The sequence below is a fragment of the Mercenaria mercenaria genome, chromosome 7 (genome assembly GCF_021730395.1).
Source record: "Mercenaria mercenaria strain notata chromosome 7, MADL_Memer_1, whole genome shotgun sequence".
Lineage (NCBI taxonomy): Eukaryota > Metazoa > Mollusca > Bivalvia > Venerida > Veneridae > Mercenaria > Mercenaria mercenaria.
This window is the reverse complement of record NC_069367.1, coordinates 55,256,625-55,279,551: the sequence shown is the minus strand read 5'-3', so window position 1 is coordinate 55,279,551 and position 22,927 is coordinate 55,256,625. Positions and strand designations below refer to the sequence as shown.

The 22,927-nt window shown below is 33.5% G+C and overlaps 1 protein-coding gene across 2 annotated transcripts; it reads left to right on the top strand.

The window, feature by feature from the left end:
* The first annotated feature begins 1,410 nt into the window (after positions 1-1,410).
* LOC128558607 (major facilitator superfamily domain-containing protein 1-like) lies at positions 1,411-22,912 on the top strand. 2 transcript variants are annotated; one of them, XM_053548437.1, is made up of 13 exons: positions 1,420-1,610; positions 4,200-4,408; positions 4,732-4,799; positions 5,939-6,047; positions 8,060-8,156; positions 8,804-8,902; positions 10,139-10,250; positions 10,988-11,044; positions 11,838-11,994; positions 12,384-12,481; positions 14,820-14,932; positions 18,652-18,763; positions 19,712-22,912. In XM_053548437.1, exons 1-13 carry the CDS (start codon positions 1,457-1,459, stop codon positions 19,725-19,727), a joined length of 1,401 nt encoding a protein of 466 aa, XP_053404412.1. In that variant the 5' UTR covers positions 1,420-1,456; the 3' UTR covers positions 19,728-22,912. The 2 variants fall into 2 exon arrangements, with proteins under 2 accessions (XP_053404411.1, XP_053404412.1); XM_053548436.1 differs by lacking the exons at positions 18,652-18,763; positions 19,712-22,912 and adding an exon at positions 17,437-18,645 and having other exon boundaries at positions 1,411-1,610.
* The last annotated feature ends 15 nt before the right edge of the window (positions 22,913-22,927 follow it).

Here is a 22,927-nt window from a genome sequence, read left to right as displayed (position 1 = left end):
AGCGTGATCCATATTCACTACACTTCAAGCTCAAAATCATAGTCAAAATGTTATGTGGATCCATACCAATCAGGGCACTCATCTGCCATGGCATTTGTACCGAAGTGGGAGATTCTTCTCAAACAACCTGCTTATTACTCATATAGTTTATGAAACAGGCATTGTGTAGGCTATTTTGAGCAAGACGTTTTATTCGAGTAGATTTATATCCCGGTTGCAGATCCACATCGGTCAGGCAAAATGCTCTTAAATATGAAACAATCGATAATACTCTTCCTGTCACAGGCCGGGAGACAGTATGTCATCACCATAGCACGGCAGTATATATCAAATATTTTGGGCATTTTGTGATTTCATATTTCCGCTATTGGCATGTACTATATTTATATTGTATGCACTCAGCTGTCAAACTTAGTCTTAGACACATGCAACCAATATTAAATAGTCCTTTGATCTGTTTTCCCTCTTTAATTTCCAGCAGTTTGAACCAATATGATTTCAAGTGAAAGCGGTAAGATTATATCAGACCAAAGAGCTATAAAAATAAATGTATACTTCTTTGATCAGACCTAGTATGTACAGCTTCACTTCAATCAAGCCAATTGCGCTGGTGTATAAATTTGTTAATTGAGGGGCCCATAGTAATAAAAATCGTAACTAGCCAGCCAGCTGGGGGGCCAGGCCCCCTGGCCCCCCACCTGGACACGTGCCTGCTGACTTTGAGATTTAAATTCTTTTCTTGAACGTGAAATAGAAGTGTTTTTTTTTTCTGTGATTTTACTGCTATTCTCTGTTTTCGTTAATTTTGGTCATTATGCCTATGATAGTAGGACATTCTCATTTTAAGTACTAGAGAATTTCACTCTCACAGTGCCCAATGTTTTCTCATTCCGGATTTACTGTGCGAGATTTTCTTTAATATCAGATCACGGCTGTATGTACAATTTATATTGCTGACGACTTTGTTCTTTTTCTATTTGGTCAGCAATTTCACACATGTATATGATATATAGCGCTAGAAATTGCTGGCCAGTTAATTAAGAATAAAATTAATGCACCTATATATATATATATATATATATATATATATATATATATATATATATATCTCATGTTTATATTGAATTCATTTGTTCCGTATCCTCGTGATTCTTTAACTTACGCAGTTAAAATTTCAGTAGATCTATCGCTGGTCTTTGTAAACGTTAACGTAAGAATTGTTTTGCATGCAGACTATATATCTGCAAGTGTGACAACTCATATAAGTATACATAAGTTAATGAAATCAATTTTGCATGTTCGCCGGAACAGGGTGAGCTTTTGCACCCTCACCCACGCTCCGGCTACGCTACGCCTTTGTATATTAATCAGTGGCTGTATTCATGTTACCTCCCCTGGACTGATGTACTAATTGCGCGTGACTGTCACGTGATTGTCAATCAGCAAAGAAAACAAAATGACGGAAACAGACACAGAGAAAACTCCCTTAATAAAGGATTATGACGGAGAAGATGAAGAACTTACAGGCTGTGGGGCAACCCTGGCCTGTAACCCAAGAAGATCACTTCATAGATACCTGATCTTGATCATCATGTGTTTCCTAAGTTTTGGTAAGATAGAGCAAATTCGTACTCAAAAATGTTCGACCCTTCAACAACATAAAAAAATTTAATCCCAGTTTGTTCGCATTTAAATAGTGTGACTTTGTAGATCCTAATTAATACAATTATAAAGTAGTTCTTCTAGTACCTTGAGAAGTAAAGACATTGCATACTGATTCCAGTAGTTACAGAGCTTGAAATTTATGTGTGATCTTTTTAGCTTAGTAATGAAATAGCAATTTTTTAGGATTTTGTTTTGATCTATTTAGTCATCCCACTGGTTATATACACGTATCATACTGTTGAATTAGAAATATTTAACAACAGCATCAGTATTTACTAAACAAGATACATAGTATTTTATCAGTTGTATATCACTATGTGGGTAGATTAGTTCTTTTGATTTACAGTCAACTCGTCCCCTAGTCAACTCGTCCCCCAGTCAACTCGTCCCCGATTTGGTCATTTCGTCCCCCTCGGCGATTTCAAATTGGTCATTTCGTCCCCCCTTTTTCGGCCCCCTTTTTAAAACGTATTTTTGAAAAAAAAGACAAAGTATGATAAATTAAGTCGTTCTTTCTTTCAAATAAGTATATTTTATGCTAAAAATATACATAAGTTTTCGTTTGATTTAAGAATTTTTTGCTTTAAAAATGATCGATTTAACAAGAAGGATTTTATGTTGTTTCTTTTTTGTTTTCCTTTTTTTCTTTGTTTTTGTAAGTCTGCTATGTTGGACATCATGATTGCTGTTTAAATGACCGTATTTGATGCTGCTTATTTTCAAACTCTTGAATAAGATTAAACGTTTTATTAAACTTTTTATAACAAATAATTTCCTCACTCCAGTCAACTATTAACACATTTAATTCTACTAGGGGAAAATTTTGACACATTTCATTCGGTCAATCAACAACTTCTCATGCAATTAAATACCATTAACAGCTTCCAATCAGCCCAATCAACGCCTTTTAATGTGATTAATAATCTTTAACACCTTTCATATGCAGGTACAGGCTCATTCTACTTGTTTTACAAACCACTGTCTCCCTACTTTTGAAATATATTTTTTTTATTTTAATGACAAAAATGAATATAAAGCATGTTGGTTATTTTTAAATTTTAGTAAAACATATGTGACAGATATTAGTTGTTTATTTATTCTTTATGGTATTTCTAATTATAATTTTCTTTTATTATGACCAGGATAAGGATTTATCGCTCTCTCTCTCTTTTCTTACTATGATTTTTAAAAAAGTTAATTAGATTTTCTATTATATCATATTTTTATTACTAGGGGCATTGTATTTATTTTTTTATATTTTATTTCAGTTAATTGTCTTATATTTTCAGTATATTTCTTTTATCATTTTATCAAAATAGAGAAAAGTTGAAACCTAATTATTTAAAGTTAACCATTTCCAATATAACGCCTTCAAAACTCACGATGATTTTAAATACAAGTTTTCAAAGACAAAGATATCATAAAAAAGCAAAAAAAGCCTAAAATATTAAGGGGGACAAAATTACCAAAAGGGGGACGAATTGACCAAAAGGGGGACGAGTTGACCAAAATGGGGACGAGTTGACTAAATTTTATCATGAGGGGGACGAAATGACCAATTTTGGGGGACGAAATAACCAAATTGGGGACGAGTTGACTGGGGGACAAGTTGACTAGGGGACGAGTTGACTTGATACCGTTCTTTTACTTTATCTTTGACTTTGTGATGCACATAATTTCTGTGTTTTTTTTTTACAATTTTTAACAGCTATCCCTGACAACCCTGCTAGTCATAATCGTTAACGATTGCTAAGCAGTAGAACATAGACATAGACATTAATTCTGTTTTTATTCATAATTTTAACATGTCCAGAACATTGTGAAATGATACTTACTTCACTTGGGTATTGATTACATTTTACTCGGACTTTATCATAGACTCCCTGTGTAAAATCTCAAACTTTTAACTAAAATAAAGGTACTAAATTGATATAATATCTCAATGAAACTTCAAGTTTTGTTGTCTGTAGCATCATCTGGGGCATGTGCAGTGAAAAATCTTAATTTGATTTCTTAAATAGTGTGATATTTATTTCTAAAGTCACTATATGTTCATTGTAAATATACTTTGTTATACCCAAGTGGAAACTGGCAGGTACTCGAAAATGCAGCTCTCTGATTGGTCAATAAGAACCCCTAATATACTGTGATGTCATGATAAAGTTATGAATGGTACATTTTGCTTGTTCCTATTATTTTTTTGCGGGTACAATTTGGTTTTGATATGTTATGCCTTTTTACGAAATATGTGAGCCACATCAGTAGAGCTATTTCAAGGCTTTTGTATGATCCTTTCTTTTTCTGGTATAAAGTTTTAGAATATGACATATTTGTTGCCGGCCAGTCTAAAAATAAGGATGTTTGTTAAATCACATACAGGTCTCATCAAATTAAAGTAACAAGTGGTTTTGAAAAAAAGATTAAGATCAGCTTAGGTGACTTTTTACCAAGCAGCCACTTTTGTAAAACTGAAGTATTTTGGATGGAATGGATAAAAAAAAATAGAATTGATGTTCTTTTCATCTCTTTTTCAGGGAGTTATTTCTGCTATGACAATCCAGCTGCTCTTCAGGACAACATGACAAGGGATTTGAAAATATCAGTCGGTAAATTCATGGGGTTTTATTCCTGGTACTCATGGCCGAATGTAATTCTCTGTTTCTTCGGTGGATTTTTGATTGACAGAGTGTTTGGTGTCCGGGTTGGTGCGGTCATTTTCAGCTTGTTTGTTACAGCAGGACAGGTTTGTTAACATTTTAGTTTAAAACAATTTATTTTACATCATTTGTATGGCAAATTCTTACATTTTAGAAGTAATGTTACCTCTACACCGCTGCATCTCCAAATAGGTTTATTTTTTGGTGTGAAGTCTGTTTGCATTTTATTTCTTTAATCCAATACATTTTGTATCGGTCTGTTAGCAAAAAGCTTCTTTTATTGAAATAAAGGGATAGATGTTATTGGTATCAATTAGACTTCAGTTGATATCATATAAGTAATAAAATAAAAGCTGAATGCTGTATACATGTACCTTTGTAATTGGAAAATATGCCTGTTTATTTGCAGATTGTTTTTGCGACTGGAGCTTTAGTTAACAAATACTGGCTTATGTGTGTTGGGAGATTCATTTTTGGGTGAGCCTTCCTACATTTTTCTGAGAGATTTAGATAATAATAAGCTTTATATGTAATCTGGTAATATGATTTTAAAGAATTAGAATTTAGATTTTCAACATTACATATCGACTCTCTTGTGCATCAAAGTGCTATGTACATTTTTCATGATTTCGAAATAACACTGTTTTTAAGGTTTGAGACCATACAGACATTTAGCTGTAGCTTACTATTTGTTTACTTCAGTATGGTTTATATCTCTTATATTCAACAGATGTGTACATTATTTAATTAGAATATGGTATTCAAACCGTCATATGTTATGGCCCCATTTGTCAAATACATCTTTTTGCACTTGAATTATGTTGTTTGGTATCAGATTAAAATATGTATCAAAGTGCTATTTGCCAAGTAGCTCTTCGATGTATAGATGTTGTCACATATATGCTGATAGCACTTTGACAAATTAACCATTTGCCCTGTGAAGAGTAGTGGTACAGTGCCAAACTTGTTTTATCTTTGTCAAGCCAGCATTCTTTTAGCCTTTAGCCTGCTAAATTTCTAAAATGGCCTGGTCCATCATTCAGTCTGGGCAGTGCCACTTATGATTCAAAGGGGTATTCACTGAAAATTTACTAACTGATAGCAAACAGTGCGGACCATGATCAGATGTGCAGGCTGATCTCGGTCTGCACTGGTCGCAAAGGCAGAATCACTTGCCACCAGCAGGCTAAGGGTTAAACTGCTATAGATTTTGTTTTAAAAAAGACACATTAAAAGAATACAGTAGAGAATAGAATGATATGTGGTTGAAATGATTTAATTATTCAGTTTTGTGAATTTTATTAAAAGTTTATTGCCAGGTAAAAATTATTTCTAAGTCTCCCCAAACAGCACAAATCAATATTCTTTAGGCTCCTATGTATATGCTTTTGAGGGAAAAATTAATATACTTTTTATACCAGTTTTCTTCTTCTTTCACTGCCGCTCTTTGTCAGGCAGATATTGATATGTTTAACCCCATTTTTAAGTTTCGAGCTAAGAAGACTTGCAAAAAATATGAACCCTGTAATGGAGGCCCATATATTACTTGGTTGCACACATTGAAATAGTAAAAAAACTGAGTTTGTTTTAACAACAGTTTTACTTTTTTGTTTTAGAATTGGTGGTGAGTCTCTTGCAGTAGCACAGAATACATATGCGGTGAAATGGTTCCAGGGGAGAGAACTCAACATGGTGTTTGGTCTTCAGCTCAGCTTCTCTAGAGTTGTATGTACCATGTTATATCACTATAACAGGCTGTTGGCCAACAGTTTTCTATATTTTTAACAGATTTCTTTATTTCACGCCAAAAGTTACACACTCTGCTGAGAATAATGACAGAAATACTACCGGAGCAATTAAACTGACCTCTTATTTGCTCGTTCAGGTTGTATTTATTGTCTGTATTCTCAGAAGTGTGCAGACATTTAGTAATGGGCATAATTATATGACCCATTATTCATTGTGTGACATTTTTTGTGTAGCTACATTATGTTACATGTACATTATAACATGACTTCTTTTATGAATCACCTGTCTAGTATAGTTTGTGTTATATGATTGGTCTGTGTTCAACACATGTTAACTAGGATAATAAGTCAAAAATTTAAAAATAAACGTGAAAAATTATTTCTAATGTCATGTAATTAAACACTTGTTGAAAGGCTTGCTGGTCAATAGACAAAACTATTGACCTTTGGACCTCACTCAGTTGTTTTGACTAGTGACTAACAAGCCTTTCAGTAAGTGTATAATATGCTAGTAAACACATTACTATGGAGAACCTGTTGTGTAAAAAATAAGAAAATTGTAAGGCAAATGGACAGTTTTAGTGCAACTGAAATACTGTTGAACCAACAAAACAAGAATTAAAATCTTGATTTATGCTTTCATACACTTAATAATTACACAAAGTATGAAATTTGATTTTTATTGAGTCGGCTAAACGCTGAAAGCGATTCTCTAGATGGACCAAATAACACAGTGAAGGGATGTAGTTCCATTAGATTTCTCAAACTTCAAACAGCTCACTGCATGAATGGAGTTAAGTTGTGTCAATTCCCTTTGCTATGACCAATGTATGATGTAATCTGTCATATTTATGACTTGTAATTGTGCAATACTCGAATGTAACTCATTAAGCATAAATGTGCATTTTATGAATTGCGCAGGCTTACAAAGCTTGCGTAACATCCAGCGAAAGACAAATAATAGTTCCACAGGGCTCCAGATAAGATGCGTATTAGCGTAAATTACTTATAGAAATAATGCAAATACGTATGTCTAATAATTTCTAAGCGTATAAAAACGTATATAAAATTACAGAAATGCACACAATGCTTTTTTAAAAACAAAATCTGAATCGTCTGGATGCGTTAGGTAACATAGCCGATCAGCCTTAATTCTCCCACATTGAACGTATACACGCATCGTATGATTTCTATAAACTTTGCGTGGGTTCAATTTTGCAGTCAGTAAACAGATAAATTATCGGAAGAAGAAGCTCTTACTGGTTTGTTTAGTTACTATAGATATTTAAAATGATTTTAATTCTTATTTTTCGAGAAATAAACAAATCGGCGAAACATTAAATTGTATTTTCTTGTAGTTTTTGAAATCGAAAGTAGATCGTCTATGTTTGGCTGCTTTCACGAAACAAAACAATTTTTTTATGAAAAGATTTAAATAAGAGGTAATTTAACCGTAAACTTCAATGTCAGATACTGCCAATTGCTGCTAAATGTCTTCGTATCATCACAATTTGTAAAATATATTGTTGAAACTGGAGAAAAGTGTAATTGTATCCGGATATAATGTTTTGGGTAAATATCGAGATGTGTTATGAAATTTTAAGAAAAAAACTAAAAACAAACTGAAACTGTTAGACTATACTGTCAGTACATCAATCATTAGCCGACTCAGGCCCTTCAGGCCTTTGATTTGTGTGTGCAGTCAACGTAACAGCTCCAAAGAAAGGAAAATTGCTGTTCTCTGGTGGAAATCCAAGCCTTTCCCCCCATCAATTTTGGAATGCCACCAACACAAATTAAATTGGGAAAATGTCATTAAATATGGAAAAATTTAAACTTATTTAACTTGCTCTATATATTTTTTAGATACCGTATTTGTGGAATGCCTCCTTTTACTTGAAGTAGCTTTATATGGGAAAAAGGCCAAGTTGTCTTTTGACAGATTGCCTGTGTTTTTATAATTAAATGGTTTGTGTCAATTATTTTCAGGGTAGTACAGTTAATATGAATGTTATGCAGCCTATCTACAAGTACATATCACGCACAATTCAGGGATTCAAATGTCTTGGTATAGCTTTGTTTGTAGGTGAGTATCTATCAATTCTCCACTCATTAAGACTTGTCTTTAGTCTCTGTCAGTGTCTCAGTTTTAAAAGCATGTTAGTTAGCGGTATTGAAAATGGGTTTAAGATATGTAGAGGTAGAATCAGTATATTTGATTTATTTTGCAGTGAGCAATAGACTTTTATGTCATTATAAGGGAAAATGTATGCCTTGAGCACAATAGCATAATTAGATGATTTCAGCTTGTCATATGTTTGAAAAATAGTTTCAAGTTAGTAATCACCCTTTGTCTGTAGCCCATAAATTTCTGTCAATATTTGTTCAGATATTTTATTGCTACTTAACACAAAAATGTAACCATGGATTCTTACTGTTTTTGTTGTATTTTTCATGTATTCATGGAAAACAATTATTTTTTTCTATTTTTTCAACAGCTGTAGTTTTAATTTTCAAGAAAGTTATAAGAGAATCTGTATATAAGAAAGAAACTACCAGATGTGCCTTTAAGAAAGCGTTATAAGAATTTCAAAATAGATTCTGCTTTAGTTTTGACTCATCTTAGAGAATCATAAAGAGAAAAGTCTTGTCAAGCAGTAGCTCCACTATTGTAGCTTAATGAATTTATATCCAAATTTGGTAAAAAATATTTAAATGTGTTACATTTTGCAGGAGGTGTTATGTGTTTCCTGTCTTTGATATGTGCACTGGCACTTGGATATTTTGACAAGAGGGCGGATAGAATTCTGAAACGGGCCTCGGTTACTTCAGGTAAAGATAATACATATCAGAAAACTTTTAAAGTTACAGCTGCGTTAGTTATTGCAGCTGTTGAAATTTTGAAACAAACATTTCAGTATCAAGTATTTCATAAAAAGTTTTTGCATGACAGAAGTATGTCCATGTACACATCACGTCTGATTTAAAGGTATCTAAACTGATATGCCAAAAAAAGTCTTCTTTTTTTTTTTTTTTTTTAAAGATCAAGGTTGTAAAAGTTTTATCTTCATAACAAGGTCCGCTCAGCTTCCTCTGTTTGATCTCGGATCATAGTAAGCGTAAAGACAACATGCACTTCTTTTCCTAGAAATTACCATAAGATTTTTCCAGATCATTTTTCCTGATCACAGGTATTTCTTACACTGTTGGAAATAAAACAGAGCTATATTTGAGCCGCAACATGAGAAAATCAACATAGTGCATTTGTGACCAGCATGGATCCAGACCAGCTTGCGCATCCGTGCAGTCTGGTCAGGATCCATGCTGTTCGCTTTCAAAGCCTTTATGCATTTAGGTTGTGTTCTCCTTACATGTTTTATTAAAGGTTATTTCAGCTTATTTACACAGAGAATCGCTAAGGAACACAAAATGCTTGTGTGAGCTGTTGTGATCACTCACTGTCTGGCATCTGTTCGGCATCCATCTATTAATACAAAATACATTTGACTCAGACTTAAACTATTGTCCAATATCTTCTTCAAAATTGGAGTCATTAAACACTCCAGTGACAGCTCCAGCTTCCTTAGAATGTGCTCAGTTTCACTATCCAGCATCTATATAGCAACAAAATATGATTGAACCAAGATTTAGGTAAGAGTTTGGCATGAAATGTAAGATTTCTCTATGCAGTTTCAGTCAGAGGTAGCTTTTGCTAACTAACATAACTGATATTTTTTATTCCGATGGTGGCATTCATAACACCAATTACTGATTTTCAGTACCTTTGGATCACATTTCAGAATATAAAAAATTCTTAGCTGAATTTATTTAGTAATACCTAAAACACATACAAGATTTGGACACTATCAGCAAAACGGAAAAAAAAATTTTTAGAATTTTTTAATTTGGATTAGGTGAAAAACATGCTTGGTTATAGAGAAAAAAGTCCTGCAAATTTTTTTTTCTAATCAATGACTGTTTTATTTTTTTGTAAAGACTCTGAACATCCTTTCTGGAATATGAAATTAACCCTTTTCCAAGTCACCCAAGCTTTTCTTTATTTTGCAGAGGAAGTTATAAGAATCAGGGATGTGAAAGATTTTGGTTTCAAGTTTTGGTTGCTATGTGTTATCTGTGTGGCTTACTATGTGGCTGTGTTCCCTTTTATAGGACTTGGTCTGTAAGTAGGACATTTCTATAATGAACTTGTCCATCTTTCAATTTGGACAGTACCATTAACTATTAGAAGGGGTTCTTACCAGAAAGATACCGACTGAATGGCGAACAGTGCAGACCATGATCAGCCTGCACGGATGTGCAGGCTGATCTTGGTCTGCACTTGTTGCAAAGGCAGAATCACTTGCCGCCAGCAGACTAAGGGTTAAGGTACATTACTAAGTTATCTTTTGTGAGCTAACATCACACTGTTTTATGTTGAACCAAAGAACACTGTTGTTGACTTTTGCCTTAAAGATAGTACCTGATTTTTGTAATAATTATCTTCCTTGAAACAACTGGCAGCAATTTTAGGAGTCAGAATTATAGATATCTAATAGAGATAGATTACAAACCCAGCAAAAAGTAGTGAAGGTGTAAAAACACTTACCAGAATCCTTCACACATTTAAAGGTTACATATGTAATAGCAGTGCAAAGAAGATGTTTTATCGGTAAACTGAATCATGCTGTGTTGTGAGAAATTCTTGTATTGACCCTCAAAATGGCAACCAGGTGAGATGATTTTAGCTATGTGAAATTAAGGGAATTGTCTTGATTTCAAAAAATAATACACTTTTTACATGTATTTGACGTTCCATCTGATAAATTTCTCCACTCTATAAATCCATTCTATTTTATTCTTAACATTTAAATTTATTAATATATATTTGTTTAGTGACATACATTGTTTTTCTTTCAGTGTTTTCTTTGAAATGAAGTTTGAAATGGACCCTTCTTTAGCTAATAGTGTAAACAGGTAAGTCTGTTGCAACACGAATATATATATATATATATACTTTTTTGCCAGGGGAAACAAGATTAATTAAAAAAAAAAGTTGAATGTAAGATATACAAAAAGTGATAAAAAAAATTTACAATAAAGTGAAATGACATCTTTTAATATAATTATTAAGCTCATTGAAAACTACTTGGAAATAATTCTGTGTCTTTAAAAGCACAGTCAGGAAAATTTGAATAAAACAGAATGAAAAATGATTAAGTATGAAGAAAAATGAATCTATGAATAATGTACAGCTACAGTAATAAATTTTGAAACTAAATCTGCAATATTACAAAATGTATCCCCCCAATAACATGCCAGACCACACGACATATCAGGTAAAACTAATTTTTGGTCTGATTTTTACAATGAAGAAATGAGGAAATATTTCTTTTGTGATAAAGTTAAACAACTGGCTCTCTTTGCTGAATTCTGACAAAGCAGTCAAAATTTTAGTGGATGTTGTATCTCAGCCTTAATATGTCAGTATGTATTTTATCTAAGGTCATTGAAAAAGGTCTCAAATATTCAGGCATACTGTCTATTGTACAGACCTTGCATGTTCTTCTGGGACAAGTTTTATCTTTACTGTTATCAGTATAACATGTATTAAAAAAGGTTTTGAGACCAGTCTCAAGTCTAGTACCTGATTGGTTGATTCTAAGTGTAATTTTGAAATTGACCAATGAAAGGGCTTCATTTTGCTAATAGTCTCCAAATATTGTTTTATACATGTAACCATATTCTTAAATATTTATATATATTTCAGTTTGGTGTACATCATATCAGCAGTTGCCTCCCCTCTGTTTGGTTTCCTCATAGACAAGAGTGGCAGGAATGTATTCTGGGTAATTCTTGGGACCTCTACAACTATTGGTTGCCATGCACTGCTTGCCTTTACATTCATTACACCTTTTGTTGCCATGGTAAGAAAGCCAAAGTGTATTTATACCCACTTCAGGTTTATATTAATTGTTTGCAATAAGTTGTGATACCCAAGACATTAAAAAAGTTAAGTTGATATTTGTTGAATTCTAAAATATTCAAACTATGTGTTCTACAGATTTGCATTAATCTTTATTGTCAATGTAAACTTCAGAACCAGTACATTTATGTTGTTAATGAGCAATTTATCCCTGACAGTATATAATGAGTGCTTTTATATTGGGGTGGCATAGTACACTCTTCCTTAAAGAAAAAAAATCATTACATTCCTCATATATTCCAAATTGATTTTATCTAAAAGTTTGTCTGAGGAATGTTTAATTGTGTATCTCACTTTAATGCATATTTGGAATGATTGTTACAATTTCAGAGTATAATGGGATTGGCTTACTCAGTACTTGCCAGTGCACTGTGGCCAATGGCATCAATGATAGTGCACCAACATCAACTTGGGACAGCATATGGCATGTAAGTAAACTTGAAGCAGCCATCTGGTGCATACTGGATAAAGGAATTCTGAAACAAAAATGTTTTCCATTTAAGACAGAGTTTGTGGGTTCAGACTGCCAGGGTGTGGCTGTACTCCCTCATATGGTACTAATACTGCTGTTTATTTCTTCAAAAAGCTTAAAGATTTTTAATCCCCCGCCATGGCGGAGGGATTATAGGAATGGTCTGCGTCCGTCCGTCCTTCCGTCTGTCCTTCCGTCCGTAACACTTTCGTGTCCGCTCCATATCTTCTAAACCCCTTGAAGGATTTTCATCAAACTTGGGTCAAATGATCACCTCATCAAGACGATGTGCAGAACCCATGAGTCAGCCTTGTCGGTTCAAGGTCAAGGTCACAACTCAAGGTCAAAGGTTTGAGCCTGCCATTTTGTGTCCGCTCTATATGTCCTAAACCCCTTGAAGGAATTTTATAAAACTTGGGTCAAATGATCACCTCATCAAGACGATGTGCAGAACTCATGAGTCAGTCGTGCCCGCTCAAGGTCAAGGTCACAACTTAGGGTCAAAGGTTTGAGCCTTCCATTTTGTGTCCACTCTATATCTCATAAACCCCTTGAAGGATTTTCATCAAACTTGGGTCAAATGATTACCTCATCAGAACGGTATGCAGAAATTATGAGTCAACCATGCCAGCTCAAGGTCAAGGTCACAACTAAGGGTAGAAGGTTTGAACCTTCCATTTGGTGTCCACTCTGTATCTCCTAAACCCCTTGAAGGATTTTCATCAAACTTGGGTCAAATGATCACCTCATCAAGAACTCATGAGTCAGCCATGTCAACTCAAGGTCAGGGTCACAACTGAAGGTCAAAGGTTTCAGCTCTGTATCTCCTAAACCCCTTGAAGGATTTTCATGAAACTTGGGTCAAATGATCACCTCATCAAGACGTTGTGTAGAATTCATGAGTCAGCCATGTCAGTTCAAGGTCAAGGTCACAGCTAAAATCAAAGGTTTACTCTTTCACTATCCATAGCAGTGGCAGGGGATTTAGCTGTCGTTCAGACTGCCTTGTTGAAATAAGCTTTGGGCTGTCTTCCAGTCACAATTAGTTAACTATTTACATTGATAAATAAGTCAGATAATTTTACAAATTTGGTGCAAGCTTTGTCATCATTACATAGTTTTCAGATGCAATGCCTGTAATGACTTGACACACTGCTTTCCTATATGACCTAAATCCACACAAGTTATTCACAGAAATGTTAATCCGAGTGTTGATCCAAAAGCACTGTCACTGGGGTCATAAAATTTTTTACATTGAAAAGAAAACAACAAAAGTCCTTCCCAAGTACATTGATCTATTTGCAATATTTGTTTGGAAATATCTCAAAAACTTGTAGATCACTGCCGAGGTATAAACATGAAACGAAAGCACAGTAAAGATGATTCCACATCAGTGATGTTATTGACGTCACAAATTGATATTTTTGTCACTAAGCAATAACAAGCCTCAGCAATACACAGTGAACTTAACCTGCTAGGACAGCAGTTTAATTTTTACAGTTGACTTCTTAAAGATTTAACATCACATTATTTAAATGGTTAAGATGTTATTTTGATGTCAGTTCGTGATTATCTTTATTGGATTGTTTTTTTGTTTATGAAACACCATATTTCTCTTCAATGAAATAAAACTATGTATTTAAAACAAAACAGCTCCGGAAAATAACTTTTACCTATGTAATCATAGTTGAATTAGCATATATCTTGATACAATTTCTGTAATGATATAGTGATGAATGAATATGCAAATACACACAGTGACATTACTTTTTGATCAGCCCTTGTAGTATCCCAAAGAATTTTTTATATTTTCACTATCATATACTGAAGATATATTGTAGACTGGTGCATTTAAAGGAAAAGAAAAAGGAATTGGTGGATGTTAAGCATTTTTTCTTGCTTCATTCAAGTCATAGAAGTATACCGAACATGAATATCAAAATATACATGTATGATACATATCCAGACAAGACAAACATAATTATAAACATTGAATGACTTTTAGGATAAATTACTGTTCTAGCTATTAAATGAAGAGTTAAACTGTTAAGTTTGCAAGATGTTACACAGAGAAATTGGTGTTTAGCAGATTTTAAAATGCAGCCGGCATATTAGCTTTCTTATTATTGACAAGAAGACTTATTATTTGAGTCCATTTATATAGCTTAGAAGGACAGCAAAGAGTCTTTGTGCATAGTCAGCATAAGCTGTAAAAACTTTTTTCTGAAAGCAATGAAAGATACACAAGGTTTAACCAAGTGTATGATAGAGGAACATGTTTTGTGTGTTTATAGAATGCAGGCTATCCAGAACCTTGGTTTGGCAACTATATCAATTGCTGCTGGCAGTATAGTAGATTCCAAAGGTTACCTTATCCTTGAAGTCTTCTTTCTTGCCTGGCTGTGTAGTGAGTATACACTTGATCTTACCATTTGGTTTTAAGCCGAAGTATTATCAGGTATAGTGGTAAAAATTAATATACTGGTATGTCCATCTTTAAATAATCTGTGTTAACATTGATCAGTAAAAAGAGTAAGAATTTGAGCCGTGCCATGGGAAAACCAACATAGTGGCTTTGCGACCAGCATGGATCCAGACCAGCCTGCGCATCCGCGCAGTCTGGTCAGGATCCATACTGTTCGCTAACGGTTTCTGTAATTGCTATAGGCTATGAAAGCGAACAGCATGGATCCTGACCAGACTGCGCGGATGTGCAGGCTGGTCTGGATCCATGCTGGTCGCAAAGTCACTATGTTGGTTTTCTCATGGCATGGCTCAATTTTAGTTTCCATCTGCTGTATTTTTGGACATGTATCGGATTAATTTTAGTATCCAGGGTTTTATTGTAATTAGTAGACATGTGCAGAGTGATCTAAAAGAAAATAAGAACAGCTGCAAGACTGTAAATCTTGTTAGGTTTCACAGTTTTACATCATTCTGAGATCTGACTTCATTTCCAATAAAAAGTAAATGTGTTTGGATTTGTTTGAAATGATTCAACTGTCTTGGAACCTGGTCATAAAAAGACAAAGAAATGCAAAAATACTTTCTGTTTAAAACGTATTTAATACAATTTCATGGCAACAATTTTTTTAACGATTTCAGGGTAATTGTACTGTATCAAATTAGAAAGGGCATTACTTCTCACAACAGTGTTACGACCTCTGTCACTGTATTACACAAACATAAAAATACTGCATGTAGATAAAACGTAGGCCTATGTGACTTATATGTCAAGGTCACTGACATCAGTTCACTTTCTCTTCTCACTGCTGTCAGTGTAAACTTCTTTATGGTTGAAATTTGTGAGGTTATCCTTTAGTTAGTGGGAGTTTGGTGCTAGCCCATGTTTAATGAAATACCTAATTGATACTTTATTGTGCTTCTATCCCTGCAATATTGTTATACCTGATTGATGCTGTATTAGCTTGACTATTCAAAGAATAGTCCGAGCTGTTCTACTCACCCTGGCGTCAGCGTCAGCATCACACCTTGGTTAAAGTTTTGCATACAAATATGTATATCTATCATTTAAAGGCATATAGCTGTGAATCTTAACTTTTCTTTTTCTAGGTAAATTATTAACCTCACTGGGTCAAGTCCCATAACTATAACAATTTTGCTCCCTTTTGGACTAAGAAAAACCTGGCTTAAGTTTTGCTTGCAAGTACATACAGCTATCATTTGAAGGCATATAGCTTTGAAACTTTTTTTTCTTTTTCTAGGTCAATAACCAACCTTACAGGATCAAGTTCCATAACTCTGACATGTTTTTAGGCCAAATTACGCCTCCTTTTGGACTTAGAAAATCGTAAAGTTTTGCAATCAAATTACAGTCTCCAAAACTAATGCAGATATTGAATTGAAACTTCACATGTGTCTTTTGGGTTTTAAAACTAGGTGATTGCATCTAGTTCCATAATTCTGACAATAATTTTGGCCAAATTATGCCCCCTTTTGAACTTAGAAAATACTGATTAAAGTTATACAAGTTACTTTCTCTAAAACTAGTGCAAATATTGAATTGAAACTGCACAGGTTTCTTTGGGTTTATAAAACTAGATCATAGCATCAAGTCCCATAACTCTGACATGCATTTTGCAAAATGATGTCCCCTTTTGAACTCAAAAACTTCTGGTTAAAGTTTTGCATGCAAGTTACTATCTCCAAAACTAATGCAGATACTGGATTGAAACTCAGTAGATATTTTAACATTTAGTGTAATATTCCTGCTTCTGGGACAACAATTTGAACAATCGAGCATTGACTGTTCTTGGTTTTCAGATGCGCTTATCGCTGCTGTATTTTTGCACCAAAATGATGCTGTATATTTCAGCTGCCCTTATGGCTGCTGTTATGCTATAAATACCTGGTGACTACTAAATTTTCACTTGCCTGTATTGCTGCAGTGTTGTTTTATCTGATTTCTGCTTTATTTTTCAGTTTCCCTTATTGCTGCTGTGTCGTTATACCTGACTGCTACTTTATTTTTCAGTTGCCCTTATCGCTGCTGTATTGTTATACCCAATGGCTACTTTATTTTTCAGTTGCCCGTATTGCTGCTGTATTGTTATACCCAGTGGCTACTTTATTTTTCAGTTGCCCTTATCGCTGCTGTATTGTTATACCCAATGGCTACTTTATTTTTCAGTTGCCCTTATCGCTGCTGTATTGTTATACCCAGTGGCTACTTTGTTTTTCAGTTGCCCTTATCGCTGCTGTATTGTTATACCCAGTGGCTACTTTGTTTTTCAGTTGCCCTTATCGCTGCTGTATTGTTATACCCAGTGGCTACTTTGTTTTTCAGTTGCCCTTATCGCTGCTGTATTGTTATACCCATTGGCTACTTTGTTTTTCAATTGCCCTTATCGCTGCTGTATTGTTATACCCAATGGCTACTTTGTTTTTCAGTTGCCCTTATCGCTGCTGTTTTGTTATACCCAATGGCTACTTTGTTTTTCAGTTGCCCTTATCTCTGCTGCTGTTTTGTTATACCCAATGGCTACTTTATTTTTCAGTTGCCCTTATCGCTGCTGTTTTGTTATACCCAATGGCTACTTTGTTTTTCAGTTGCCTTTATCGCTGCTGTTTTGTTATACCCAATGGCTACTTTGTTTTTCAGTTGCCCTTATCGCTGCTGTTTTATTATACCCAATGGCTACTTTATTTTTCAGTTGCCCTTATCGCTGCTGTTTTGTTATACCCAATGGCTACTTTGTTTTTCAGTTGCCCTTATCGCTGCTGTTTTGTTATACCCAATGGCTACTTTGTTTTTCAGTTGCCCTTATCGCTGCTGTATTGTTATACCCAATGGCTACTTTGTTTTTCAGTTGCCCTTATCGCTGCTGTTTTGTTATACCCAATGGCTACTTTATTTTTCAGTTGCCCTTATCGCTGCTGTTTTGTTATACCCAATGGCTTCTTTATTTTTCAGTTGCCCATATCGCTGCTGTTTTGTTATACCCAGTGGCTACTTTATTTTTCAGTTGCCCTTATCGCTGCTGTACTGTTATACCCAATGGCTACTTTGTTTTTCAATTGCCCTTATCGCTGCTGTACTGTTATACCCAATGGCTACTTTATTTTTCAGTTGCCCTTATCGCTGCTGTATTGTTATACCCAATGGCTTCTTTATTTTTCAGTTGCCCTTATCGCTGCTGTTTTGTTATACCCAATGGCTTCTTTATTTTTCAGTTGCCCATATCGCTGCTGTTTTGTTTTACCCAGTGGCTACTTGTGCTGTTTTGTTATACCCAATGGCTACTTTCTTTTTCAGTTGCCCTTATCGCTGCTGTATTGTTATACCCAATGGCTACTTTGTTTTTCAGTTGCCCTTATCGCTGCTGTATTGTTATACCCAATGGCTACTTTGTTTTTCAATTGCCCTTATTGCTGCTGTTTTGTTATACCCAATGGCTACTTTATTTTTCAATTGCCCTTATCGCTGCTGTTTTGTTATACCCAATGGCTACTTTATTTTTCAGTTGCCCTTATCGCTGCTGTTTTGTTATACCCAATGGCTACTTTATTTTTCAATTGCCCTTATCGCTGCTGTTGGCTACTTTATTTTTCAGTTGCCCTTATCGCTGCTGTTTTGTTATACCCGATAGCTACTTTGTTTTTCAGTTGCCCTTATCGCTGCTGTTTTGTTATATCTGATTGATGCAGCACAAGGAGGGGTCCTTAACAGATCTGCTAAACTTCGACAGAAGGAAAGGGAACTGGAGGAAGCTAATGAGTGAGTATACAAAAATGGTAGTTTCATAGGGGCAGAGTAAGAGTAGCATTCCTCAATCATTTCATGCCAGTGTCAACTTAAATCATATCTGACCTTTTATTAGCACTTTCATATTTAAAAAAAAAATCAGCACAGAAATCAGTGAGTTCTGTCAGAGACTTTTGTAGTATGTTCTACCTGAACAGTTTCTTGTTGAAATATGTTAAACCATTCATTGCAAGATCTGATGATTTGTTTCTAAGATCTTGTGGTTGGACATCATGTCTGATAAGTAACAAAAGTATGTACACCACAGGGACAGAACAAAGGAAAAAGGTTTGTAGAACATTAATTGTTGGTACTGATTGCATTTCCAAATAAAGTCTTCCTTATCATGTCTTTTTTAGTTCATTGCAAAGTAACTTATGACTTTCTAGGCAAATGGGGCAAAGACTTTAAAAACTTTAATACACAACAATCTTTCCAACAAGTGGTTTTAAAGCATGACACATGCAATGATTATATCATTGAATCCCAGGCAAAGTGTGTGTTCTCCCTCCAGATGACAATATTTCTCCACCTCTGATATATGTGGGGAATTTATCAGTTTCTTTTGGAGAAGTTGCTAATTCAGTAATGGATTCAGGAAAAATTAGATTAATTACCAGTTTACTATATTGTCTCAAACTAGAGGAACAGAAGAATATCAAAGAGATTTTCTGTCCCAAAAGCTTGGTATGCAAAAAATAATGTTTTGTTAATTTTGGGGATGTCCCAGTACTGGGGTGTCCAAACAATAGGGAAAATATTGTAGATACTGTATATCACCGAAAAAAAACTGGCACTAAACCCAACAAAAAACCTAAAAAACAACAAAATTGTTTGTTACAAACCCCACCCTATAATGATGTACATTTTTGTTTTACATGATGCTTTGTGAAATACTAAACATGATTATTTTCATTGCAGGAAAGTGATAAACTGAGGGGAGGCAATCCCAGTTGATTAGATGGTGCCAAACATTGTTTATATGTATTAAAAACCACTCTTTGACAGGAGTTAAAACATTCCAAAATCTTTGATACAAGATATGTATAGGTTTAAAGACATGGATTTTTTAGAGTGATGACTAGAAGTTGTTGTTTTAAGAGTTTTTTGTTTACTAGTGTTTGTTTAACATACACTTATTTTAACATACACTTGTTTTAACATAGGCTTGTTTAAAAAGACTTGAAAATCACATGAAACATATTTATGTTGTTTTAGATATAGGTTTGAGAATATTTTATGAAGTTTAAAACAGGGATATATATCGAATAGTCTGTGGAATTAACATATGAGGTTTTTGAATTTTAACAATTTTCTGACCACATAAAAGCTTCATTAGATGACCAAAAACCTAAAACTGCACTCATTGGTTGATAGTGTTTGATTTGTTTGTTCATAGAACTACATATTTCATCATTTTAGGATTGCTGTTGTATATTTTAGATGGTCGTGATCTTAACCAAATCCTTAATTCCTCTCTTTTTGATAGAGTTCCTATATTTCTGGGGACCTCCTAAATGGTGTATAATTTCCTGTATTCTGAATAGTTTTTATACATATTTAATTTCAACGTTTTCCACAAGAGAAAAGTGCAAATACTGTCTGTTTTTCTTGTTCAGTATTTCTTTAAGGATGTTCCTAGGTAGAGTTTTTAGCATTGTCATCAGTTCATATTTTTTTAAGTGTATACACCATTATATTCTAAGCATGCAGACTTTATTTGTCCCCTATTGGTTGAAAAAATTTAGTTCCAGTGTCTTACGAAGGTTCATTTGCCAGTCAGCCTAATTGCTTGATTGCAAGTTTGAATTAAAATATAATGGGTAAATGTTGTATAAAACAAAACGAAGTCAGCAGTATCTTAACTTTAATTACAGATGGTGATTTATGGTCACCCTGGTATATGTTTTGGAATGAGAAACAAATTTGTGAGGGAGGTAATCAAAATGCTCGCAATACTCATATTGTTTTATTGGCTTATTTTTGCTTTTATTTTATGCATTCTTCTTTCTGTTTTGTTTTTGCTTCAAGTGTAATAGTATGTAACATGTACTTGTACTTTATTCAAATTTCATTTGTATTATATCAAAATTTGACAGTTTTTGAATTTTTTTTTTAATTATTATAAAATTTCTGTCTGAATTATTTCCCTTTAATAATTTTTGCAGTGATTTTCATGTTGAATGAACATTTTTTTACAACATAAAGTCAGCTCCAGCATTAAACTGTATCTTTAAGAAAAAGTAGCTGCTAGTATTTTCCACAAAAGAATAGTTCATTTATAAGATACAAGCAGTTAACATTTTTTTTCATTGTTGCATATATGTACTTAAGGAACAAATTTCTTTTTGAATTCAGTGAAATGAATGACAGAATATGATCTTCAAATCCATGCATTGCATTAAATGTTGTAATTCATGGTTAATTTGCCAATCATATACTTACATGCATTTCGCCTGAATTTCAAAGAAATTCATTTCTTAAGTACATATTTATTTTCTATATTAATTTTATAATGTGGGGGTTGTCAAAACAGCGGCATGTTATTTCGAAGGGGTATTATCATAATTTGGTGCCTTTACTTTTGTGATTCATATATTAAAATGAATATCATAATATTTATGGAACAAATAGTGACATTGTAAACAAATTATGTTAGTATTATGACAGAAACATTCTAACTGGATGCTACAAGTCTTGAGCATAAGGGATCCATTTTAGGCATTGTATATAATTCTGTCAGTCAATTTTATTTTATAAGTTTAGTGATACATTTGCAGTGGTCAGTTTTACGGCATCAGTTTTACATTCTTGTTTTGTTGTTACATTGTAATAATCATATAACTTCTTTTAAGGCATAAAAAAAAATTGTTTGTTTCTGGTAACATGCTAAAAAAATTAGGGTAGGTAGGTTGGTAAATTTTTTTTTTATAAAGTGGGACTTTTCGGAAATTATTTGTGTCAAAAAAAGAATACAAATAAGGGGGTTATGCCTTTAGAGCATCAGTAAGTTGATTTCTAACATCACTGACCATGTTTAAAGCATAAAAAGTGCAATTTTGTAACTTTTTGTTCAAAGTTGAAAAAAAAATACTACAAGGCCATAAAAACATTTAGGGTCGGGTCAAAAATTTAGGGTAGGTCGAGATACAAGAAACAACCAATTTTTTTAATTAGGCCTAATGCAAAAACTGAAATATTATTATTGTACAAAAGTAACTATTTCCTTTTGTAATTATGAATCTAAAATTGGAATATTTTAATACTTAGAATTGCTCAAATACAGCCTGACAACTGTCTGAGGCAGGATTAATGCATGAGAGTTGTGTATTTAAGTGTAAAATCGAAATCTGTTTCTAATGAATGGTAGCTACAAGTGAAAATGTAAAATCTAGTGTTCACAAGTGCCAGGTACTTAGATCTTAAGTTTGAATTATTAAACTTATTTTTTTAATGCTTTAACCAAATTTTACCCTTTTTATTGTTCTGTACCAGTGAAAAATAAGGATTTCATATTTTTCTATCAAATATATTTTTCACTGTGAGATTACAACATTTATTTCAATTTTTCATGAAAAAAAGATGTTCTGTAGTCATTAATATTTTGTATGTGTATGAGTATGGTGCTAAGAACATAATTTTATTTCTGTTTTTAGTTGATTGAATAAATGCTCAGGCCACTACATGCACCTCTAAATGTTTAAAACTGTACTGATGCCATGTTTTCATTGTATAACTGAAATATTACTCTTAAACTTACAATGTTAATATAATATATATACATGTATCAAAATTGTTGCCCAATAAATATTTTTTTAATAAAAATAATTGTTCAAATCAACATTGTTGTATTTTATATTTTATTTTTATTGAATTAGTATAACTAATAAAAGGTATAATGTTATTCATATACTAGTAGTGTAATAACCTGACGAGAACAAAAATGATTTAATAACCACAGATAATTTATAACTGTTGTTTTTTGAACTTCTGTCTTCAAGGCTGTTGTTAATTTACGAAACACTTTACAAAGTTATGTTTCATCTATTCTTATGTACACCCTGATGAAGGCACTGTAAAAGCCGAAACGTTGGTTGTGAATTAAAATTGTTTTAAACTTAACCTGCTTTGATTGTA

Coding starts and splice junctions, on each gene's coding strand:
- LOC128558607 (XM_053548436.1), top strand. CDS start 1,457: ATGACGGAAACAGACACAGAGAAAACTCCCTTAATAAAGGATTATGAC. Junction 8,903..10,138: donor ACGGGCCTCGGTTACTTCAG/GTAAAGATAATA, acceptor TTTATTTTGCAG/AGGAAGTTATAAGAATCAGG. Junction 12,482..14,819: donor CTTGGGACAGCATATGGCAT/GTAAGTAAACTT, acceptor GTGTGTTTATAG/AATGCAGGCTATCCAGAACC.